A 20779-nucleotide genomic window follows, 5' to 3' on the forward strand; every position below is an offset into this window, starting at 1 on the left:
TAAAAGAATTTTATAATAATGACCTGTACACCTACCACCCAGATTCTACCACTGACACTTTACTATACAGTGAGGCCTTGACTTAAGAGTTTATTTTTTTAATTAAATATTTATTGTTCAGATTATTACATTAGTTACTCTTTTCTTCCCACCATAACTCCCCTCCACCCAGTTCCCACCCCACCCTCCGCCCTCATTCCCCACCCACTGTCCTCATCCATAGGTGCACGATTATTGTCCAATCTCTTCCCTCACCCCACACCCCTTTCCCCCCCAAGAATAGTCAGTCCATTCCCTTTCTATGTCCCTGATTCTATTACAATCACCAGTTCATTCTGTTCATCAGATTATTTATTCACTTGATTTTTAGATTCACTTGTTGATAGATGTGTATTTGTTGTTCATAATTTGTATCTTTACCCTTTTCTTCTTCTTCCTCTTCTTAAAAGATACCTTTCAGCATTTCATATAATACTGGTTTGGTGATGATGAACTCCTTTAGCTTTTTCTTATCTGTGAAGCTCTTTATCTGGCCTTCACTTCTGAATGATAGCTTTGCTGGATAAAGTAGTCTTGGTTGTAGGTTCTTGGTATTCATCACTTTGAATATTTCTTGCCATTCCCTTCTGGCTTGCATAGTTTCTGTTGAGAAATCAGCTGACAGTCGTATGGGTACTCCCTTGTAGGTAACTGATTTTCTTTCTCTTGCTGCTTTTAAGATTCTCTCTTTGTCTTTTGCTCTTAGCATTTTAATTATAATGTGTCTTCGTGTGGTCCTCTTTGGATTCCTTTTGTTTGGGGTTCTCTGTGCTTCCTGGATTTGTAAGTCTATTTCTTTCACCAGGTAGGGGAAGTTTCCTGTCATTATTTCTCCAAAGAGGTTTTCAATATCTTGCTCTCTCTCTTCTTCTGGCACCCCTATAATTCGGATGTTGGTACGCTTGAAGCTGTCCCAGAGGCTCCTTACACTATCTTCGTATTTTTGGATTCTTTTTTCATTTTGCTTTTCCGGTTGGGTGTTTTTTGCTTCTTCGTATTTCAAATCTTTGACCTGATTCTTGCGATCCTCTGGTCTGCTGTTGGGAGTCTGTATAATGTTCTTTATTTCAGTCAGTGTATGCTTAATTTCTAGTTGGTCCTTTATCACAGCATCGAGGGTCTCATTAGATTTCTTGAGGATCTCACTACATTTATCGGCGGTCTCACCAGTCTTTTCGAGGGCCTTATTAAATTTATCAGTGGCTTCTAGACAGTTCTTTAAAGACCTTAAAAGTGTGGTTTTGAACTCTATATCCCACAGTTTGCTGTCCTCCAATTCTATCATTTGTGTCCTGTTTCTTTGTCTCGGCATTTTTTATGCTTCGCTGTGTTGACAGAGTGCCTTTCCGTGCTAAGTGTCCCAATTACCTGAGGTAGACACTCTTGGTGCACCCCCTTGTGGGCTTTATGCACAGTCTTGTTGTAATTAAGCCTTGATTGTTGTAGTTATCACTGTGAGGAATTGACCTCCAGGCCAATTGGCTGTGAGAATCAGCTGTGTCTGCAGTGGGAGAACTTCTGTGCTGGAGACACCCCTCTGGGGCTAGACTTGCTTCGATGGGGCTTTGGTGCTCACTGAGTCTGCCCCCTGAGTGTGTCTTTTATGGTTCCACGGAGCTGCAAACTGGATGGTCCCACTCTGACCTCTGGGCTTCCTGGCTCCTGGATCTCTAGGGAGGTGTTAATTTAGCCTTTGCCTGAGGCTATCCAGCAAAAGTCTCCCTTCAGGGCTTGGGCGGGGCGGGTCCCACAGGATCAACAGGGTGGGGTTAGCAATTATGGCTGCTCTCAGTCTTGCCCTCAGAGGCTCTGCTTCTCAGTGTCCCAGTAATCGCTGCAAGCCCCACGGAGAAAAAGCTGCCCTAGGGTTCTGAGCAATGCCAGACAGTCCCACCTCTCCCGTATGAGTCTGGGTCCCCAGAGACTCGCCCGGAACTGGAGCCCAGACCCTGAGACTCCCTCCCGATTGAAAACAACAACCGCGCCCTCAGCTGCCAGCCCGCTCCGCATACACTCCGCACCCTAGTATTTCACTTCAGCACCGCGCCTCCTCCGAGTCTCGGTATGCTTTTCTCTTTCCTCCTAGTTGTAGAAATTCCACTCAGCCAGCCTTCCTGTGGTTCTGGATGATGTCCGTTCTGTCTTTTAGTTGTATTTTTGAAGTGGTTGTTCGAGGCAGCAAACTCCGGTGTTTACCTATGCCGCCATCTTGGTTTTTCGACTTAAGAGTTTAATTCGTTCCAAGACCGAGCTCATTAAGGAGCTCGTTAACTCAAATTACTCTGTCAACTCAATGCAAAAAATCGGCCAAGAGACAGCTGGTATCTCAAAAAACTCGTTAGTCGGGACACTCGTAAGTCAAGGCCCCACTGTATATCTTTTAACTGTCTCCCTACCCGTGGTTTACCCTTCACTAATGTATCCCCCACCTTGTTGAAATACGTATATATCTAATCCATGGACGCCTTCGATATGTCCCTCTGGGATAGAAGCCAAATTCTTTGCATAACATACAAGGGCCTTCACAAGCTGACCCCAACTTCAGTATCATCTCCCACAACTCCTCTTTTCTTTGCACATAAAGTGGTCTTTACTGACACAGCTCTTACCCAGCCTCCATGAAATCCTACTTACGCTGCATCCCCAACTCAAATATCACCTCCATCACCAAGCCTTGCCAGCATCCACGGGCCACATTAGTTGCTCCCATAAAGCTCCTTTAAAGTTTTGCTCATGCATCATAATCTGTTGTAAATACTTCTTATATGTCTGTCTTTCCCACTGGACCACGAGATCATCAAAAGCAAAAGCCTGCTTCATTCCTCTCTGTGGCAACAGAACTTGGGCACAGATGACAGAGATATGCAGAACCCTCAGCTCCTGGAAGACCACCTTGGAAGCTGAGGAAGCGGAGTACCCACCTGTACAGGCATGCCCATTTCTAGCTTCAGCCCCAAAATAGGGTCAATGAAGATGGTAAGGATGGGCTCTGTCGGGTCCTGGGCAAAGTGTTCCAGCATGGCATCATGCTCCACGGTCCATTTGGCATCCGCCAGTCCTGTCAGCACAGTCCGAGACAGGAAAAAGGGCTTCTACAGAAGGAAAACAGCCAAAAAAGATACAGCTGTTAGGATGAGTCATCTCTCCCATCCACAATCACATGTGAGGACACAGAAAATGAGATAAGTCAGACAGGACCAGAATAGTGAAGAGAAAGCTGGGGATGAGCTGAATGATAGGTTTCACGCTTTTGATAAAATAAGACAATGAGATTCTCTTGCCTCCATAAGTAAAGACAGAATGGATTGTAGAGGAAACCCAGGGTTTTTCTTGATTCATTTCAAAGAAGGTTATCCTGCCTTGAGATCTTTTCTTCCCAAGGTATTTCATTTCTGCCTGTGGCTGTAAAAATGCATCATCGATCAGCTCTCAACCTCAAAGTCAAACTAAATTAAGGGAACATGTAGGACATTAGCCTAAATCAACCAATTAGAAGTAAGGAGATGACAAGCTGGAAAAAGGATAAGGGTGCAAGAGCAATTTCTTCATGATGCAACAGCCTCCTCAAAAGACTGAAATAAGTATGAAATATTAGGTAAAAGTCAATTGGCATAGCAGTGAGGAAGAAGTGAGGAAAAAAGACGGGAAAACACCAAAGAAAAAATTAATTAGATGGAAAGGAAACTGTAATTGATGACTAGAAAAAAATTAATCTGTAGAACTTTACTAAATAAATTAAGGACACAAAGATATAAAGATATTGTTAAGTGAACTTGAGAAGCCACCCTGTCCTTCTCCCATATTCCTGGAATATGAGAAGAAATCTCTTTTATTTAAAGTTTCCAGGTCAGCCCTAGTTGGTTTGGCCCAGTGGATGGAGCATTGACCTGCAGACTGAAAGGTCCTGGGTTCGATCCCATCAAGGGCATACGCCCAGGTTGCAGGCTTGATCCCCAGTAGGGGCGAGCAGGAGACAGCTGATCAACAATTCTCTCTCATCATTGATGTTTCTATCTCTCTCTCCCTCTTCCTTCTTCTCTGAAGTCAATAAAAATACTTTTTATCCCTGACTGGTTTGGCTCGGTGGATGGGGCGTCAGCCTGTGGACTGAGGGGTCCCGGGTTCGATTCCGGTCAGGGGCATGTGCCTTGGTTGCGGGCGCGTCCCCACTGGGGGACGTGCAGGAGGCAGCTGATGGATGTTTCTCTCTCGTCGGTGTTTCTGACTCTCTATCCCTCTCTCTTCCTCTCTGTGGAAAATCGGTGAAATATATTTAAAAAAATACTTTTTAAACATAATAATAATAATGAAGTTTCCAAGTCAAGAAAACTTAGACAGTGACCTAAAATCTTCCCTATGTTAATCACTTGTATGTCATAAGTGTCTATAGACACAAGCAGTGGACCTTTTTTAATTAAACTCAAAATATCGTGGCAGTTAACTGGTTAAGACACAGATGAACCAGTGAGAAAAACACTAAGACCCTGATAAATAAATGGACAAAAGGATGTAAACTGGCATGCCATAAAAAAGAAAACTATGAAAAATTGTTCAATTTCAGTTGAAATCAAAGAACTACAAATAAAAATAGCAAAGATATATCATTTATTGCCTATCATTTTTTTAAATCCTTGCTAAATTGGTCCTGGAAAGGGTTTGTTGCTAGCGTGAGAACAAAAGGTGCAATGCATTTGGAAAACAGCTTGGCATTATGTATTAAACTAGAGGCTCAGTACACAAATTCGTGTACCAGTGGGGTCCCTCGGCCTGGCCTGCGGGATAGGGCCAAAACTGGCTCTCCAACATTCCCAAGGGGTCCCGGATTGTGAGAGAGCACAGGCCAGGCTGAGGGACCCCACTGGTGCACAATCAGGGCCAGGGAGGGACACAGGAGGTTGGCCAGCCAGAGAGGGACCGCGGGAGGGCTCCAGGGCATGTCCAGCCCATCTTGCTCAGTTCCAATTGGCCAAACCCAAGCAGCAAGTTAACCTACCAGTCGGAGCGTCTGCACCCTGGTGGTCAGTGTATGTCATAGTGACTGGTTGACCGGTCAACTGTCTGCCCCCTGGTGGTCAGTGCACATCATAGCGAGTGATTGAGCGGCCTTAGCATATCATTAGCATATAACACTTTGATTGGTTAAACAGCCAACCAGTCAACCGGACACTTAGCATATTAGGCTTTTATTATATAGGACTAGAGGCCTGATGCACAAAGATTCATGCAAGATTGCCCTGACCGGTTTGGCTCAGCGGATAGAGCGTCGGCCTGCGGACTCAAGGGTCCCAGGTTTGATTCCGATCAAGGGCATGTACCTTGGTTGCGGGCACATCCCCAGTGGGGAGTGTGCAGGGGGCAGCTGATCGATGTTTCTCTCTCATCGATGTTTCTAACTCTCTATCCCTCTCCCTTCCTCTCTGTAAAAAATCAATAAAATATACTTAAAAAAAAAAAAGGTTCGTGCAAGAATGGGTCTTCCTTCCCCTGGCTGCCGGCACTGCCTTTGCTCTGGCCAGAGCCTCCTTTCCTCCTTCACTCGGCCCGGAGCCGCCTTTCTGCCTTCATTCAGGTCCTGGAGCCGCCTTTCCGCCTTCCCATGCTGCGCAGAGGCCCAGAGCAGCTGGGGCGGTGTGGAACGCCTGTGTCGTCACCATGGTGACAACGCAAGCATCCTGCCCCGCCCCAGCCACTAGGCACTTGCGTATGCAAATTAACCAACCATCTTTGTTGGGTTAATTTGCATAGTCACTCCTGATTGGCTGGTGGGCGTTCTGAAGGTACAGTCAATTTGCATCTTTCTCTTTTATTAGTGTAGATTATTAGAAATGTTCTGCCCTGGCCGGTTTTGATCAGTGAATAGAACAGTGGCCTGCAGACTGCAAAGTCCCGGGCTCGATTCTGGTCAAGGGCACATACCCAGGTTGTGGGCTCCATCCTCAGTAGGGGGCATGCAGAAGGCAGCCAATCAATGATTCTCTCTCATCACTGATTTTTCTATCCTCTCTGAAATCAATGAAAATATATTTTAATAAAGAAATGTTCTTGCCCTAACCAGTTTGGCTCAGTGGATAGAGCATCGGCCTATGGACTAAAAGGTCCCAGGTTCGATTCTGGTCAAGGGCATGTACCTTGGTTGCGGGCACATCCCCAGCAGGAGGTGTGCAGGAGGCAGCTGATCGATGTTTCTCTCTCATCGATGTTTCTAACTCTCTATCCCTCTCCCTTCCTCTCTGTAAAAAATCAATAAGATATATTAAAAAAGAAACGTTCTTTACTCTTTGATTCAGTCATTCCATACACAGGAATCTAAAGAAAATATTAAGTATTTCAAAGTGTGCTAGTTTTATTTATAATATTCATCACAGTATTATTATGAGAGCAAAAAAACTAGAAATGGCAAAATGTCCAAGAGTCATGATTTAACTATGGCACATACATCTAATCAAGAACTATACTGCCATTTAAAAAAATAAAAATAATAAAATGGTGCTTACAAAAAAGTATATTATAGCTGGGCTGGTGTGAATCAGTAGTTGAGTGTTGACCTATGAACCAGGAGGTCACAGTTGGATTCCTGGTCAGGGCACATACCAGGGTTTCAGGCCGGCAATCAGGGCTGATCAGAGCCTTCCAGCTGCCAGCCAGGACCTTCCTTCATTCTGCACCACCCCCTGGTGGTCAGCACAAGTCATAGCAAGCAATCGGTATCCCAGTGGAACTCCCATGGGGACAATTTGCATATTAGGCTTTTATATATATAGACTAGAGGCCCTGTGCACAAAAATTTGTGCACTCGGCAGGGAGGAGGGGGACCCTCAGCCCGGCCTGTGCCCTCTCGCAGTCTGGGACCCCTCAGGGGATGACCACCTGCTGACTTAGGCCCGCTCCCTGGGGGATTGGGCCTAAGATGGCAATCAGACATCCCTCTGGCAGCCCGGCAGCCCTCGCGGGATGTCCACTTGCCAGCGGGGAGCAGCCTAAACTGCAGTTGGACATCCTTAGCGCTGCTGAGGAGGCAGGAGAGGCTCCTACCACCACTGCTGTACTGACAGCCATCAGCCTGGCTTGTGGCTGAGCAGAGCTCCTCCCATGTGAGAGCGCCCTGACCACCAGAGGGCAGCTCCTGCATTGAGCATCTGCCCCCTGGTGGTCAGTGTGTGTCATAGTGACCAGTCATTCCCAGTCTTTCTGCTGTTAGGGTCAGTTTGCATATTACCCTTTTACTATATAGGATAGAGGCCTGGTGCACGGGTGGGGGCCAACTGGTTTGCCCTGAAGGGTGTCCCGGAGCAGGGTGGGGGTCCCGCTTGGGTGCCTGGCCAGCCTGGATGAAGGGATGATGACTGTTTGAAGCTGGTCACACCCCCTTCAGGGTGAGCACCCCTACTGGGGTGCCTGGCCAGCCTGGATGAGGGGATGATGGCTGTTTGCAGCTGGTCACACCCCCTTCAGGGTGGGCGTCCCCACTGGGGTGCCTGGCCAGTCTGGGTGAGGGGCTGAAGGCCGTTTTCAGGCTGGCGGGTGACTGAAGCTCCCAACCTCTCCTTTTTTTCTTTTTTTTTTATTCTGGGATTTATTTACCTTCTATGGCTGTCACTGGAGCTGAGAGCCGGCTTTAGCTCTGAGGCTCTGCTCCAGCTCTGAGACCTCGGCTGCTGAAAGCAGGAATCTGGGTTTGTTTGGGTTCTATAACTGTAACACTGTTGCGGTCCTGCTAGCTCCAGCTCTGACGGCTGAAAGCCGGTTTCTGGGTTTTGTTTAGCTTCTACAATTGCAACATTGTTTCTTAGAGTGCAAGCTCAGAGGCCGGCAGCAGCAAGCGGGGAACCTTGACTTCCTCCATCACTGGAGCAAGCAAGCCTCCTATTTGCTTCAGCTGCCTGGCTGCTGGCCACCATCTTGGTTGGCAGTTAATTTGCATATCTCGCTGATTAGCCAATGGGAAGGGTAGCAAAGTTATGGTTAATTACCATGTTTCTCTATTATTAGTTAGGATAACATGAAAAATGATAAAATGTTTTGTGAAAAAGCTTAATAAAAAGTATAATAATGGTATATGGTACAGTTAGGATTATTTTATTTTATTTTTTGTTGTTAATTCTCATCCAAGGATATTTTTCCCATTGATTTTTTTTAAAATATATCTTATTGATTTTTTACAGAGAGGAAGGGAGAGGGATAGAGAGCCAGAAACATCAATGAGAGAGAAGCATCGATCAGCTGCCTCCTGCACACCCCCCACTGGGTATGTGCCCGCAACCAAGGCACATGCCCTTGACCGGAATCGAACCTGGGACCCTTCAGTCCACAGGCCGACGCTCTATCCACTGAGCCAAACCGGTGAGGGCCCCGTTGATTTTTTAATATATATTTTTATTGATTTCAGCAAGGAAGGGAGAGGGAGAGAAAGAGACAGAAACATCAATGATGAGCCCTAATTGGTTTAGCTCAGTGGACAGAGTGTCAGCCTATGGACGAAAGGGTCCTGGGTTCAATTCCAGTCAAGGGCACGTACCTTGGTTGCAGACTGTTCTCTGGCCTGGGCCCTGGTCTGGGCCCTGGTCAGGGCTCATGCAGGAGACAACCAATTAATGTGTTTCTCTCACATCAATGTTTCTCTCTTTCCCTTTCTCTTCCATTCTTCCTAAAAATCAATGGAAAAATATCCTCGGGTGAGGATTAACAAAAACAAACAAAAATAAAATCAATGATGAGAGAGAATCATTGATCGGCTGCCTCCTGCACACCTCTCACTGGGGATCGAGCCTGCAACCTGGGCATGTGCCCTGACTGGGAATCAAACTATTACCTCCTGGTTCATTGGTCAATGCTCAACCACTGAGCCACACTGGCTAAGCTCATATTTATTTATTTATTTTAAGAGAGTGAAAAAGATCGGGGAGAGAAAGAGAGAAACATCGATGTGAGAAACACATTGGTCAGTTGCCTCCCACACGTGCCCTGACTGGGGCTGGGGATCCAATCTGCAACGTTTGACCAGGAACTGAACCCTTCAGTGCACAGGTTGACACTCTAACCATTGAGAAACACCAACCAGGGCCAGTTAGGATCGTTTTATTTTTTTTTATTTTTTAAAATATATTTGTATTCATTTTAGAGAGGAAGGGAGAGGGAGAGATAGAAACATCAATGATGAGAGAATCATTGATCAGCTGCCTCCTACATGCTCCACACTGGGGATTGAGCCCTCAACATGGGCATGTGTCCTTGACCGGAATCGAACCTAGGCCCTTTCAGATAGTGAGTCAACACTCTACCCATTGAGACAAACCAGCTAGGGCTAGGATCATTTTTTAAAAAAAACTGACAAATCTATACACGGAAAGAAAAGACACGTACCAAAGTGTTAACATTGAATGTGTTTAGGCTGTCATGGTATGACTTCTTTTTTTCTTTTTTTTAATATGTTTTATTGATTTTTCATAGAGAGGAAGGGAGATAGAGAGTTAGAAACATCGATGAGAGAGAAACATTGATCAGCTGCCTCCTGCACATCTCCCACTGGGGATGTGCCCGCAACCAAGGTACATGCCCCTGACCGGAATCGAACCTGGGACCCCTCAGTCCGCAGACCGATGCTCTATCCACTGAGCCAAACCGGTTTTGGCGGTATGACTTCTTTTTCCTTTCTTTGTTTTACTTTCTGTACCTTCCAATGTTTTTTTTTAATGAGTAGTTATTACTTTTCTCTCATTTACAAAAAATTTCAAGGTCACCACTCCATTCTTCTAACCCAAGTATCTATAGATAAGCTCTGATACAACTTGGAAATAAAGGAGTATGGGTAACTTAGTGCCAATTTCTAAAAGTGCTTGAAGTGGCCCTAACCGGTTTAGCTTAGCGGATAGAGCGTCGGCCTGCGAACTGAAGGGTCCCAGGTCAAGGGCATGTACCTGGGTTGCGGGCACATCCCCAGTAGGTGGTGTGCGGGAGGCAGCTGATCGATGTTTCTCTCTCATCGATGTTTCTAACTCTCTATCCCTCTCCCTTCCTCTCTGCAAAAAATCAATAAAATATATATACATATTTTTAAGTGCTTGAAGTGACTTCTGTAAATTATTTTGCCAAAGGAGAAAACTGAAAGAAAGGGAAAAAAAGAATATCTTAGAAATTAGTATCCAATTAGCCTTGGCCCAGTGGTTCAGTTGGTTGGAGCGTCATCCCATACAGCAGGGCACATACCTAGGTTGCTGGTTGGCCTGGCCACTGCATGTAGGGGAAGCAACCGATTGATCTCTCCCTCTCTCTCTCTCTCTCTTTCTCTCTTTCTAAAAAATCAATAAAAACATATCCTCGCCCTAACCGGTTTGGCTCAATGGATAGAGTGTCGGCTTGTGGACTCAAGGGTTCCAGGTTCGATTCCAGTCAAGGGCATATACCTTGGTTGCAGGCACATGCCCAGTAAGGAGTGTGCAGGAGGCAATTGATCGATGTTTCTCTCTCATCGATGTTTCTAACTCTCTTCCCCTCTCCCTTCCTCTCTGTAAGAAATCAATAAAATATATTTTTTAAAAAAACGTATCCTCAGGTGAGGATTAAAAAAAAAAAAGAAGACATTAGTATCCAATTAGGACAATATCTGCCCAGCTTGTTCAGTTTGTTCAGGAGTTCACCCCTACAATTGATAAAGCTTGTCGACCTTTTACCCAAGGTGAGGAGACAAGGGAGGGACAGCTAAGAGGCCTGTTCCTCACTGAAAGCCCTCTTCTTCTGGAGGGGGTGTGGCATGGATAACTTTGCCCTTTACTTAGTGAGCTGGATCTGTAGTGCGTAGGTTACCAGTGGAGGACAGAGAAGGAATTGACAGACTGAAGAGAATTCCTTAGACCCCATGCTACAACTAATCTTTTGATTCGCCATTTGTTGGAGAGGAGTATTTGTCTCAAGAAAAATCGAAACTTACCACATCCACCTCAAGCTCCTCTAATTCTTCTTTCTGTACTTCAGGATTCTCTAACTCTGGCTCTGGGAAGAATAAAGATTCAAAAATGAAAGCATTCCTTAAAAAGTTAAACATAGAATCACCCTACGACCCAGCAATTTCACTTCTAGGTATATACCCAAGAGAATTGGAAGCTGATACTCAAAGAGACATTTGTATGCTGATGTTCATAGCAGCACTATTCACAGAAGCCAAAGGTGGAAACAACCCAAGTGTCCATCAACAGATGAATGGATAAAAAACAAAGTGTGGTGAAATATTACTCAACCCTAAAAAAAAAAAAAGAATGAAGCTCTGCTACAATTCTACGCCATGGATGAACCTTGAAAACACTAGGCCAAGTGAAAGAAGCCAGTCACAAAAGACCACACATTGTATAATTCCATTTATATGAAACGTCCAACACGGGCAAATCCATAGAGACAGAAAGTAATTAGTGGTTACCAGTATCTGAGGGGGACAGGGAAATAGGGAGTGACTACTAAAAGGCTAGGGTCTGATGCAACTTAGAAGTAAAGATGTAGGGGTCATCTGGTTCCAATTTCTCAGGCTTAAAGTGGCTTATTGGGGGTGGGATGAAAATGCTCAGAAATTATATAGTGGTGAGGGTTGCACAGCTTTGTGAATATACCAGAAATTGTTGAATACTTTAAAGGAGTGAATTCTATAGTAAGTGAATTATATCCCAGTTTATACCAAGTGGCTTTTCTTTTAAAAAGCTGACTGGGGCTGGAGGGGGTCCAGGGAGGCAGGGGCATAAGTACAGTCAGTACTAAGTGGATATTCTAGGCATTCAGCTTCTTCTCCCAATCCTCTTCTCATGTAGGGAAGCTGGATTCCACAGAAATCGGCCCCTTTCCAAACAACCAGGCTGCTGGGTGCTCATTTCTGCCACACTCACTCTGGAACCCCCTCAAACCCAGGAGGGTGTTTCTCTCCTGATCTCTCCTGACCCAGGTGTACCTCCTGATCTGTTGCTTAAACAGGAGCCTGGGGTAAAATTGGTGGATTTCCCATCTGCCATGGCTGAAAGGAAGATGGAACCAAAAGACTTTGGGAAACACAACACTCCAACTTCCAGAAAGAAAAACTAAGAGGGGAGTGAGACACAGAGGCCTAGGACAGAAATCATGAAAAGGGATGGAGTCGATTCGAGGAGTTTTTTAGTAAATGGGACAGGTGACCAAGAAATCCACTGCCCTTTGAGAAAACTGAGAGCATTCAAGATTTCAGACAGGAAGTAGGCCAAGGGAAGGAGACTGAGACAATCTTAAGAGTAAACTGGTGCCCTAACCGGTTTGGCTCAGTGGATAGAGCGTCGGCCTGCGGACTGAAGGGTCCTGGGTTCGATTCCACTCAAGGGCATGTACCTTGGTTGCGGGCACATCCCCAGTAGGGGGTGTGCAGGAGGCAGCTGATCGATGTTTCTCTCTCATCAATGTTTCTAACTCTCTATCTCTCTCCCTTCCTCTCTGTAAAAAAAATCAATCAAATATATTTTAAAAAATAAATATACATGTAGAGAATAAATAAATATAAATATGTAAAGAAAGGCATAAGCATGATTTTTTTTTTTTTTTAAAAAAAAAAGTAAACTGGTTTTGCCCTGTCAGCATGGCTCAGTGGTTGAGCATTGGACCTACGAACCAGGAAGTCATGGTTCGATTCCTGGTCAGGGCACATGACTGGGTTTCGGGCTTGATCTCCAGTGTGGGGCATGCAGGAGGCAGCCAATCAATGATTCTCTCTCATCATTAATGTTTCTATATCTCTGTCCATCTCCCTTCCTCTCTGAAATAAAAATATTTTTTTAAAAAAATTTTTAAAGAGTAAACTGGTTTGTCTTCTATAACACAATTTATATAAAATCTAAATCATGCAATACAATACAAGTATATGATGTTCATGGATACACACAGTAAAAATTTTCAAAAACACCAACTCAGGATAGTGATGACCTCTGGAAAAAGAGAAGGGTTTGGGGTGGGGTGGAAAAGCACAGGAATTTCCTTGTTGCTATCACAGTTTATTCTTACATTGGGTGATGGATACGTGAGTGTTCATTATATTATTCTCTATACTTTTTCTGAAATACAGGTCAACAATCCCTTATCCAAAACCCTTGAGGTCAAGCATATTTCATAATTTAGAATCCTATATAATAAAAGGCTAATATGAAAATTGTCCCCCAGGAGTTCAATTGGGAGTTCAACCAGGGGAGGGGCCAGCCAGCCTCAATTGGGGCAGGCTGGCCAAACCCCACCTGTGCACAAATTCGTGCACTGGGCCTCTAGTTGTAATATAATATGATATGTAATTACCCCCCCCCCCCCCAGCACCTTCCAGCAGGCTCTGGAACAGCACTGCACAATCAAGTTTTTAATATCAGTAGTATTTCTTCAGTAAAACATGTGAAAATTTATACTACGTGGTTTAGACTATAAATATGTCATGTCAGTTTAGGTTATGTTATACCACCAAGTAAGTTTTGGATGCCCAACTTTGGGGGAAAAACTTTTAGTTCTTAGGGCTTTTTAAAATTACAGATTTTTTTCAATTATAGATTAGAACCTGTACTACTTCTCTTTTTAAAAATATGTTTTTATTGATTTCAGAGAGAGGAAGGGAGGAGGGAGGGATGTAAACATCAATGATGAGAAAGGATCATTGATGGATCCGCTGCCTCCTGCACACCCCCCACTGAGGATAGAGCCCGCAACCCGGGCATGTACCTTGACCCGGAATCAAACCGGTGACCTCCTGATTCATAAGTCGATGCTCAACCACTGAGCCACATCAGCTGGGTTTGTACTACTTCTTTTCTTAATGAGGAGAACTTAGAATGCAAAGGATGTCAATACACATCTCAAAAGGTTGTTTGCTCACCATCCTTTTCCAAGAAGTGTTTTCAGCCCTGTCTTAGCTTGTACAGAAAAATAGCACAGGCTGGGTGGCTTATAAACAGCAGAAATTTCTCAGTCTGGAGGCTGGAAGTCTTAGATCAGGGTACCAGCATGATCGAGTAAAGGCCCTCTTCCCAGTCACAGACTTCTCACTGTGTCTTCACAGAGTGGAAGGAGGCAAGGGATCTCTCTGGAGCCACTTTTATAAGGCACTAATCTCATTCATAACAGTTCCACCCTCGTCATTCAAACACCTCCCAAAGGCCCACCTACCAGCACCATCACATTGGGCACTGGGATTTCAGCATACGAGTTTTAGAGGGACACAGACATTCAGACCCTTCTGTCTCTAAAGATTTCGGGGATTAATGTTCATTTCAGGGCTACCACGGAGACCCAAGTCTTCTCTGAACCCCCATCAGGGTTATGCGTCAGCTGGAAAACTGCACATAAAACACTAAATAGGCCTACAGCCAAGGTAGTCAGATCCTTGGGTTTGATGGTCAGTGCTTTCATTTAGAAGCTCTTTCTCTTCCTATCCCAGAGGATTTCTCCAAATTGAACATCACTGCTCTCTCTCCTCCCCCAGCCTACTCCTGGTATCCAGCTTCTAGGAGCCAATCCCATTTCAAACTGCTTTCAAGAGACCTCAGAAGAAAAAAAAGTTGCACATTTCTAATCTCTGGATCCTAGGGCAAGGCCCTATGGCCCTTTCTCCCATGCTCACCCTTAATCTATCAACCTTTAATATGAAAAGGAATTCTATTTCTCTCCATCTTGAGAGGCTGCTAGCAATGTAAAGAAGCCCCAGATAGCCTGCCCAGGTTATGGGCTCGATCCCCAATGTGGGGCATTCAGGAAGCAGCCGATTAATGATTCTCTCTCATCATTGATGTTTCTCTCTCTCTCTCTCTCTCTCTCTCTCTCTCTCTCTCTCTCCCCCTCTCCCTTCTCTGAAATCAATAAAAATATATTTTAGATAAAGCATCGGCCTGTGGACTGAAAGTTCCCAGGTTCGATTCCAGTTAAGGGCATGTACCTTCGTTGCGGGCACATCCCCAGTGGGGGGTGTGCAGCAGGCAGCTGATAGATGTTTCTCTCTCATCGATGTTTCTTACTCTCTATCCCTCTCCCTTCCTCTCTGTGAAAAATCAATAAAATATATTTTTAAAAAATAAAAATATATTTTAAAAATATATTTTTTAAAGGATGCCCCAGGTAAAAGGAGAGGACTATACTTAGCTCACAGTCATATTACACTGGCCTGTGCCCTAGGAACAGCCCAGGGACAGCAACAGCTACCAAAATCCTTCCAACCCTGTTGGTCCCAGCTCATTTTACAGGGAAAGAATCCCTCAGGTCAAAGCCACAGGAGGCAGCCTCTTTCAACTCTTTTCTCTCTCAGTCTAGAGACCTCAGGCTTCTTTTCCTGTGGCCCTGAACCTGAACCTCCTTAAGTCAGCCGAGGCCCTGCCAACATGAGGGTGGAGATACAAGAGCCTCAAACAGATGGGGAAAGCATCAGTCAGGCTTAGGATTCAAAGGGTGGCAAAGCTGACTGTCTCCATGGTGATGGGCTTAATGGGAGAAAAACATTATTTGTTTTGCCACCCAGGGTGAAAATGGGAAAAAGGAAGAGATTAAACCCTCTCCAGTGGGGTAGGAGCAACCATGAACACTTGAATAAGGAGGAAGAGGCTAAAATAAAGGATTGGCTGGTGAGCTCCTGGTGCACTGGGGGACATTTTTAAGGCAGAAAGAAGCAGCACAGGCTCTGCAGGAGGAAAATACACAAAAAGGGACCCATCGGCAGGCCTGAGATTCTGCTAACCCCCCCTGATTCTTACCCCAAAACAATAGAACCTGCCTGCTTCCCAGCCCGAAGACCCTCCTGAATATTAATATTCTCCCTCCAAGCCCCTGGCAGCCTGTACGCACCAGGCTTCTCCTTGAGGGGCTCCGGCTCCGGCTCGGGCTCGGGCTCTGGCTCTGGCTCTGGCTCTGGCTCTACTAGCTCTGGCTGCTGCTCCAGCTCCGAGCCCTGCCCACTGTCAGGCTGGGTGGCCTCCCCAGGCTCTGGGGCCAGTGGGGCTGCAGCAGCCTGAGCAGCTCGCTTGCGGGCATTCTTCTTGCCACCCGCCTTCCGCTTCTTCTCAGCTTTGCTGGACATCACGGCACCAAAACCTGCAGACACACAGGAAACTGGGAGTCCACAAGCAAATCCCCCGCAGTCCCGGCTCCATTAACCACAGGGGCCTTGCAGTCCTCACTCCTTCCCCTGGGATATCCCACTTTCTTCAGAGCATTGGGTTAAAAATCGATGGGATCCCTCAAGGCATTAAGAGTATGGAAGTTGCCCTGACCGGTTTGGCTCAGGGGATAGAGCGTTGGGCCGTGGACTGAAAGATCCCGGGTTCGATTCCGTTCGAGGGCATGTACCTTGGCTGCAGGCTCAATCCCCAATAGGGGGCGTGCAGAAGGCATCTGATCGATGTTTCTCTCTCATCTATGTTTCTGTCTCTCTCCCTTCCTCTCTGTAACAAGTCAATAAAAATATTTAAAAAAAAAAAAAAAAGAATATGGAAGTTGCCCTGACCTGTTTGGCTCAGTGGATAGAGCATTGGCCTACGGACTGAGGGGTCCCAGGTTCGATTCCAGTCAGGGGCGTGTACCTCAGTTGCTGGCATGTCCACAGTGGGGAGTGTGCGGGAGGTGGCTGATCGATGTTTCTCTCTCATCGATGTTTCTAACTCTCTATCCCTCTCCCTTCCTCTCTGTAAAAAATCAATAAAATATATATATATATTTTTTAAAGAATATGGAAGTCAAAGATGGTGGCCCAACAGACACCCCATTAATGAGGGTTTAGGAACTCCCACCCCTGCCCAGAAATATGAGAATGTAAGATAATCAGGAAAAGGTATACCAGGTGGAGGTGTGGTTACACACACCCTCAACCACCCGATGCCTCAGAGACGCGGCTGAGTGAGAGGAGACCCCGGGAAGGGAAGACGGTCCCCAGGTACGCCCCCCGCCCCCTTCGTCACTGTATCAAGTCAATGAAGCAAACCCATGTGCTTTCCCTATGTACCTCCTTTCCTCCCTCGTTACCCCTGGAAAGGGTCGGAGGGGGAAATGGGAAAATACTCCTCCTGCTCAAACTAAAATCTGCAACTTCCTTAAACAAAGAAAAACCACCGTATTTACAACGTCTCACTAGCTTTGCATTCCCGAGGGGTAGCAACCCTGTTCTGCGTGTGCCGAAAGGGCCTCAGCCTACCTGGCTGAGTGACCATGCTGACTGGTCATGAAAACCAAGATCATTTGACTCCAAGTGCCCTGAGAACAGACGGTTAGAAGGAAGGACGAGTCACCCACCACGGACTTTCCAACTGTGTATCGGGGGAAGACAGGAGGGGAGGAGAAGGCCAGGGTGGCTGGAAGCAGGGGCACCCCGGGCAGGCGCTCAGGACCCCCAGGGCACGGTCTGCCTCGCTGGGCATTCCCTCCCGGCTCAGCCTCTCCGACAGCACCCGTGGCTTCCCCTCCTCACCCCCACGGGCTGTCACCCGCACTGAGCTCCGCTTATGAGTTTCAAACCCGAAGGATTTGAAACTTTGCTCCAAGGAGAAACGTTCTATTGGGCCAACACGTCAATGAAACCAGCTCCAGCAGCCCGGCTTCCTCCGGGGTCTCCAGGGAGGCGTCGGGCCGTGCTCCCTGCCTCCCGCCGGAGCCTCCCCTCCGGAGCATTTGGCTGCCAAGGCTGCCGGCGCCCTCCCATGGGTTCACCCCACGTCCCACAGGGCAGGCCCCGGAGGAGCTGTTGTACTAATTAAATACTGTGGGGGACCGGCCCTCTCCTCAAACGGACCACCGGTGCGCAAACGTCCTCTCTCAGGAGCTTCTTCATACAACTATCCCAACTGTCCCCGCTTCTCAGCTCAGCGCCAACTGCCCCTTCTCCCCCCCTCCCCCCACAACTGCCGCTTCCTCCCTCCCCGCAACTGTCCTTCCGACCCCCTCACCACGGCCCCTCTCCCCGCAGCTCCCAAATCACCCCAGCATTCTTTTCCTCCGCCCCTCTGCCCCGGACACACACCTCACGGCGCCGACCCTCTCCTCCCTCGGCCGACGGAAGGGCCACTTCAGCTAAGAAGTTGCCCCGCTTGGCCCTCTCAGACCCGCGCGTGCACGCGTCGCCATGGAAACCCGGGGCCGGGAGGGGCGAGCGGCAGCGGTGCCGGACCGCAGAGCGGGTGTCCTCGGCGCAGGCGCAGTGAAGACCTGTCGGCTGCCCCGCTCGGCTGGAGGCGTCCCTGCTGGGACTCAGGGCCAGCGGGCTGGGGGCGAGGGGAGCCCCTGGGTCTGGCAGGCTGGAGGGTGCGTGGGGTTTGGGCTGAAGACAGAGCGCAGAGGACTGTGAAACAGTGAGCTGCCCTCCTGCAGGACACTAAACAGGGAGAACCCAAGCGCCCGCCCCTGCTCGGGTCTTAAGGGACCGAATGAGTCCAGCAGATGGCGCCCGGGGTCCCGCCTGCGAGGCTCATCAGCGCTTACAAGGCGCTCCAGGATTTCCAGGCAGCCGTGGCTGCAGCTGGGTGCGGGGGAAAAACCGGGGCTGGAGCACCCCTGCCCTCCAGCTCGTTCCCCCTTCTTAATTCGGACTGGGGTCTAGGATCGCCCGGCATCGCGGGGCGGGGAAAGGGAGGGAAGAATGGAACTGGAATTTTTGGAATCTGAGGATTGGCTTTGGAAAGCATCGCTCACTTTGGGGAGAAACGGGAGGCGGGGACTCCTGGGGAAGGTGACCACGCCGGGGAGGCGCTAAGATCTCCATAAGAACAAAGGTTGCGTCCTGGGGAAGCGAGAGGAGAGGGGTGTGAGAGGAGGGGCAGCCCTCCACCGCTGCTAGGGGGCGCTGCGGGCCGCCGGGGCCGCAGGGAAAGGCGCCTAGAAGACTGTTGTACCTGAGTCCAGAAGACGCTTCAGGGAGACCTGGGAAATAAGGGAGGAAGCCATCCAGGGGGATGGGAAGGCACCCCACCTGCTTCCATCAATAGTGCCTAATTAAGACAAAGCCAGCAGTAAGCCCACTGATTGCATTTCCATGAGGAGCTAAATTGATGACATTTTCTTTGCTGGATGAGGAAAGGGGAGCTGAGGTGGGTGTTCCTGGGGGTGTCCACACCTGACAGGTCTCATTATACCAGGCTGGCACTGAGAGGAGTGGCAGTCTCTGATACTCCTCAAGAGCCAGCGCATTAACCCACAATCAGACTCAACTCTGACCTCACCATTCCACCCTACCCTGTCTTTATTTCCAGAATTGACAGGCCCTGCCCTTGGCACGCACCACCACTACCATTATATTTAGGCTCTGATTTGCGGCCTCCTGCCCAGCCCAAACTCTTGTTACTGAGAGCAAGAACTGAAAGAGAGAGGGGTCCTGCCACACCCCAAAACCAGCTGCACAGCAAGCCAGGCTAAGTGGGAGTTCCTCTAATCAGATAGGCAGGGGGTGGCAGAGAGAGGTAGCATAATTGGTCAGATCCCCCAGGGAGAAGTTCCAAAGAAGTGAAGACGTGAGGGGAGGCCTAGGGTAGGGCCTCTTATAGGCAGGGCTCAGGGCTCCCTCAGGGTAAGGAACGTTGTGTAGACCCCATTTCTTTTCTGACTCCAACCTTGGCTGTGCCTAGGGATCTCAGCCCCCTACATTATGCTAAATAGGTAATCAAACATTTCACTTTGCTAATTACTGCTCAATCCGATTAAACGCTGCTGAAGCTCATCAACAGAGGTGGAGGTAGGGGGAAGGGATGGAGTGGGGCCAACCACAGCTGTGGTGGGGTCTCCCCAGGGGCTCTAGGGGACAGCTGAGAAACAGACTTGGGAGCAAAACTTGTACCAGTAGGACTCTCAGTCTTACCGCATCCTCCCAGCCTCAGCCTGGTCCCTCCTCCCAGAACCTTCATTACCCTCAGAACCCAGGCATCGGCCATTCCCACAGCCCCCCACACACACCCCTGTCCCAGCTTTAATAAGTTCTGTTCTCTCACTGTCAATATTTGATTTCTCAGAGCCATCTCCACGGAGAGAGGGGAGCTCTTCCCTTGCTTCCCCCCTACCTTGGCCCTCTTTTGCCCACCCCAGTCTCTTTGTGCCCCCAACCTTCTCTGAACTAGCTGACAATGAAATGATATTAAAGTCTTAAAGCAACTCCAAAAGAATGGTTGTTATGGTGAGGGGAGTGGGCAGGACGCCTGGGTCCCTGAGGGGAGCAAGGGCTAAGGAGGGGGGGAGTGGGCCCCAGGCTAAGGTCTGGAGGCCCCAATCCCCAATGGGGAGCAACAGATTTGAGGTGAGCTGGGGGCCAGACCTCTGGATCTTGATGGGAAGCAGGGAGTGAGGGCTGGGGGTTAGGAGAGGTGGGAAGAGAGGACATTTGGGGGTGGAGATCACAGCCTGCTGTCCAGAGCATCTGTCAGGGATGGAGAGGCTAGCTGGGGGTGGGGGGGGCGGGGTATAGACACGGCCTCTGTGCCAACAGCCTCCCTGCCGACTGTGCCCTGGGCTGGTCCGTGAGAACCAGAGTAGATTCCTCTTCATCCCTGACTCATCCCTCTTCCCCTTTATCCCCTCCCAGCAGACCCCCACAGGTGATTTGTAGCTGATGCCCTCATGATGGTAGGAGCCAGGAGAGAGTCATTCCATGACATGAAGAGCTGAGAGCTTCCAGGAGAGGAGAGAATAGAGGCCCAGGGATGGGAAGCCAAGCACCACCCCCCAACTCCCCCGACCCAGCCCCATCTCACTCCCCTGGGGACCCTGGCCCAGCCCCAGTCCCCTTGGGGTGGTGGGAATGCAAGGACAT

General features: G+C 48.1%; 1 protein-coding gene across 1 annotated transcript in view; it reads right to left on the bottom strand.

The window, feature by feature from the left end:
- Window positions 1-16082, bottom strand: part of DNAH2 (dynein axonemal heavy chain 2) — a 107495-nt gene extending 91413 nt beyond the window's left edge. Inside the window, exons 1-3 of the mRNA XM_059668738.1 lie at window positions 15844-16082; window positions 10964-11025; window positions 2961-3131 (exon numbers count right to left, since the gene is read on the bottom strand). Of these exons, the coding sequence (XP_059524721.1) occupies window positions 2961-3131; window positions 10964-11025; window positions 15844-16075 (465 nt within the window). The 5' untranslated portion in view covers window positions 16076-16082. The remainder of the gene's footprint in view (window positions 1-2960; window positions 3132-10963; window positions 11026-15843) is intronic.
- Between the last annotated feature and the right edge of the window lie 4697 nt (window positions 16083-20779).

The sequence above is a fragment of the Myotis daubentonii genome, chromosome 16, assembly GCF_963259705.1.
Source record: "Myotis daubentonii chromosome 16, mMyoDau2.1, whole genome shotgun sequence".
Taxonomy (NCBI): domain Eukaryota; kingdom Metazoa; phylum Chordata; class Mammalia; order Chiroptera; family Vespertilionidae; genus Myotis; species Myotis daubentonii.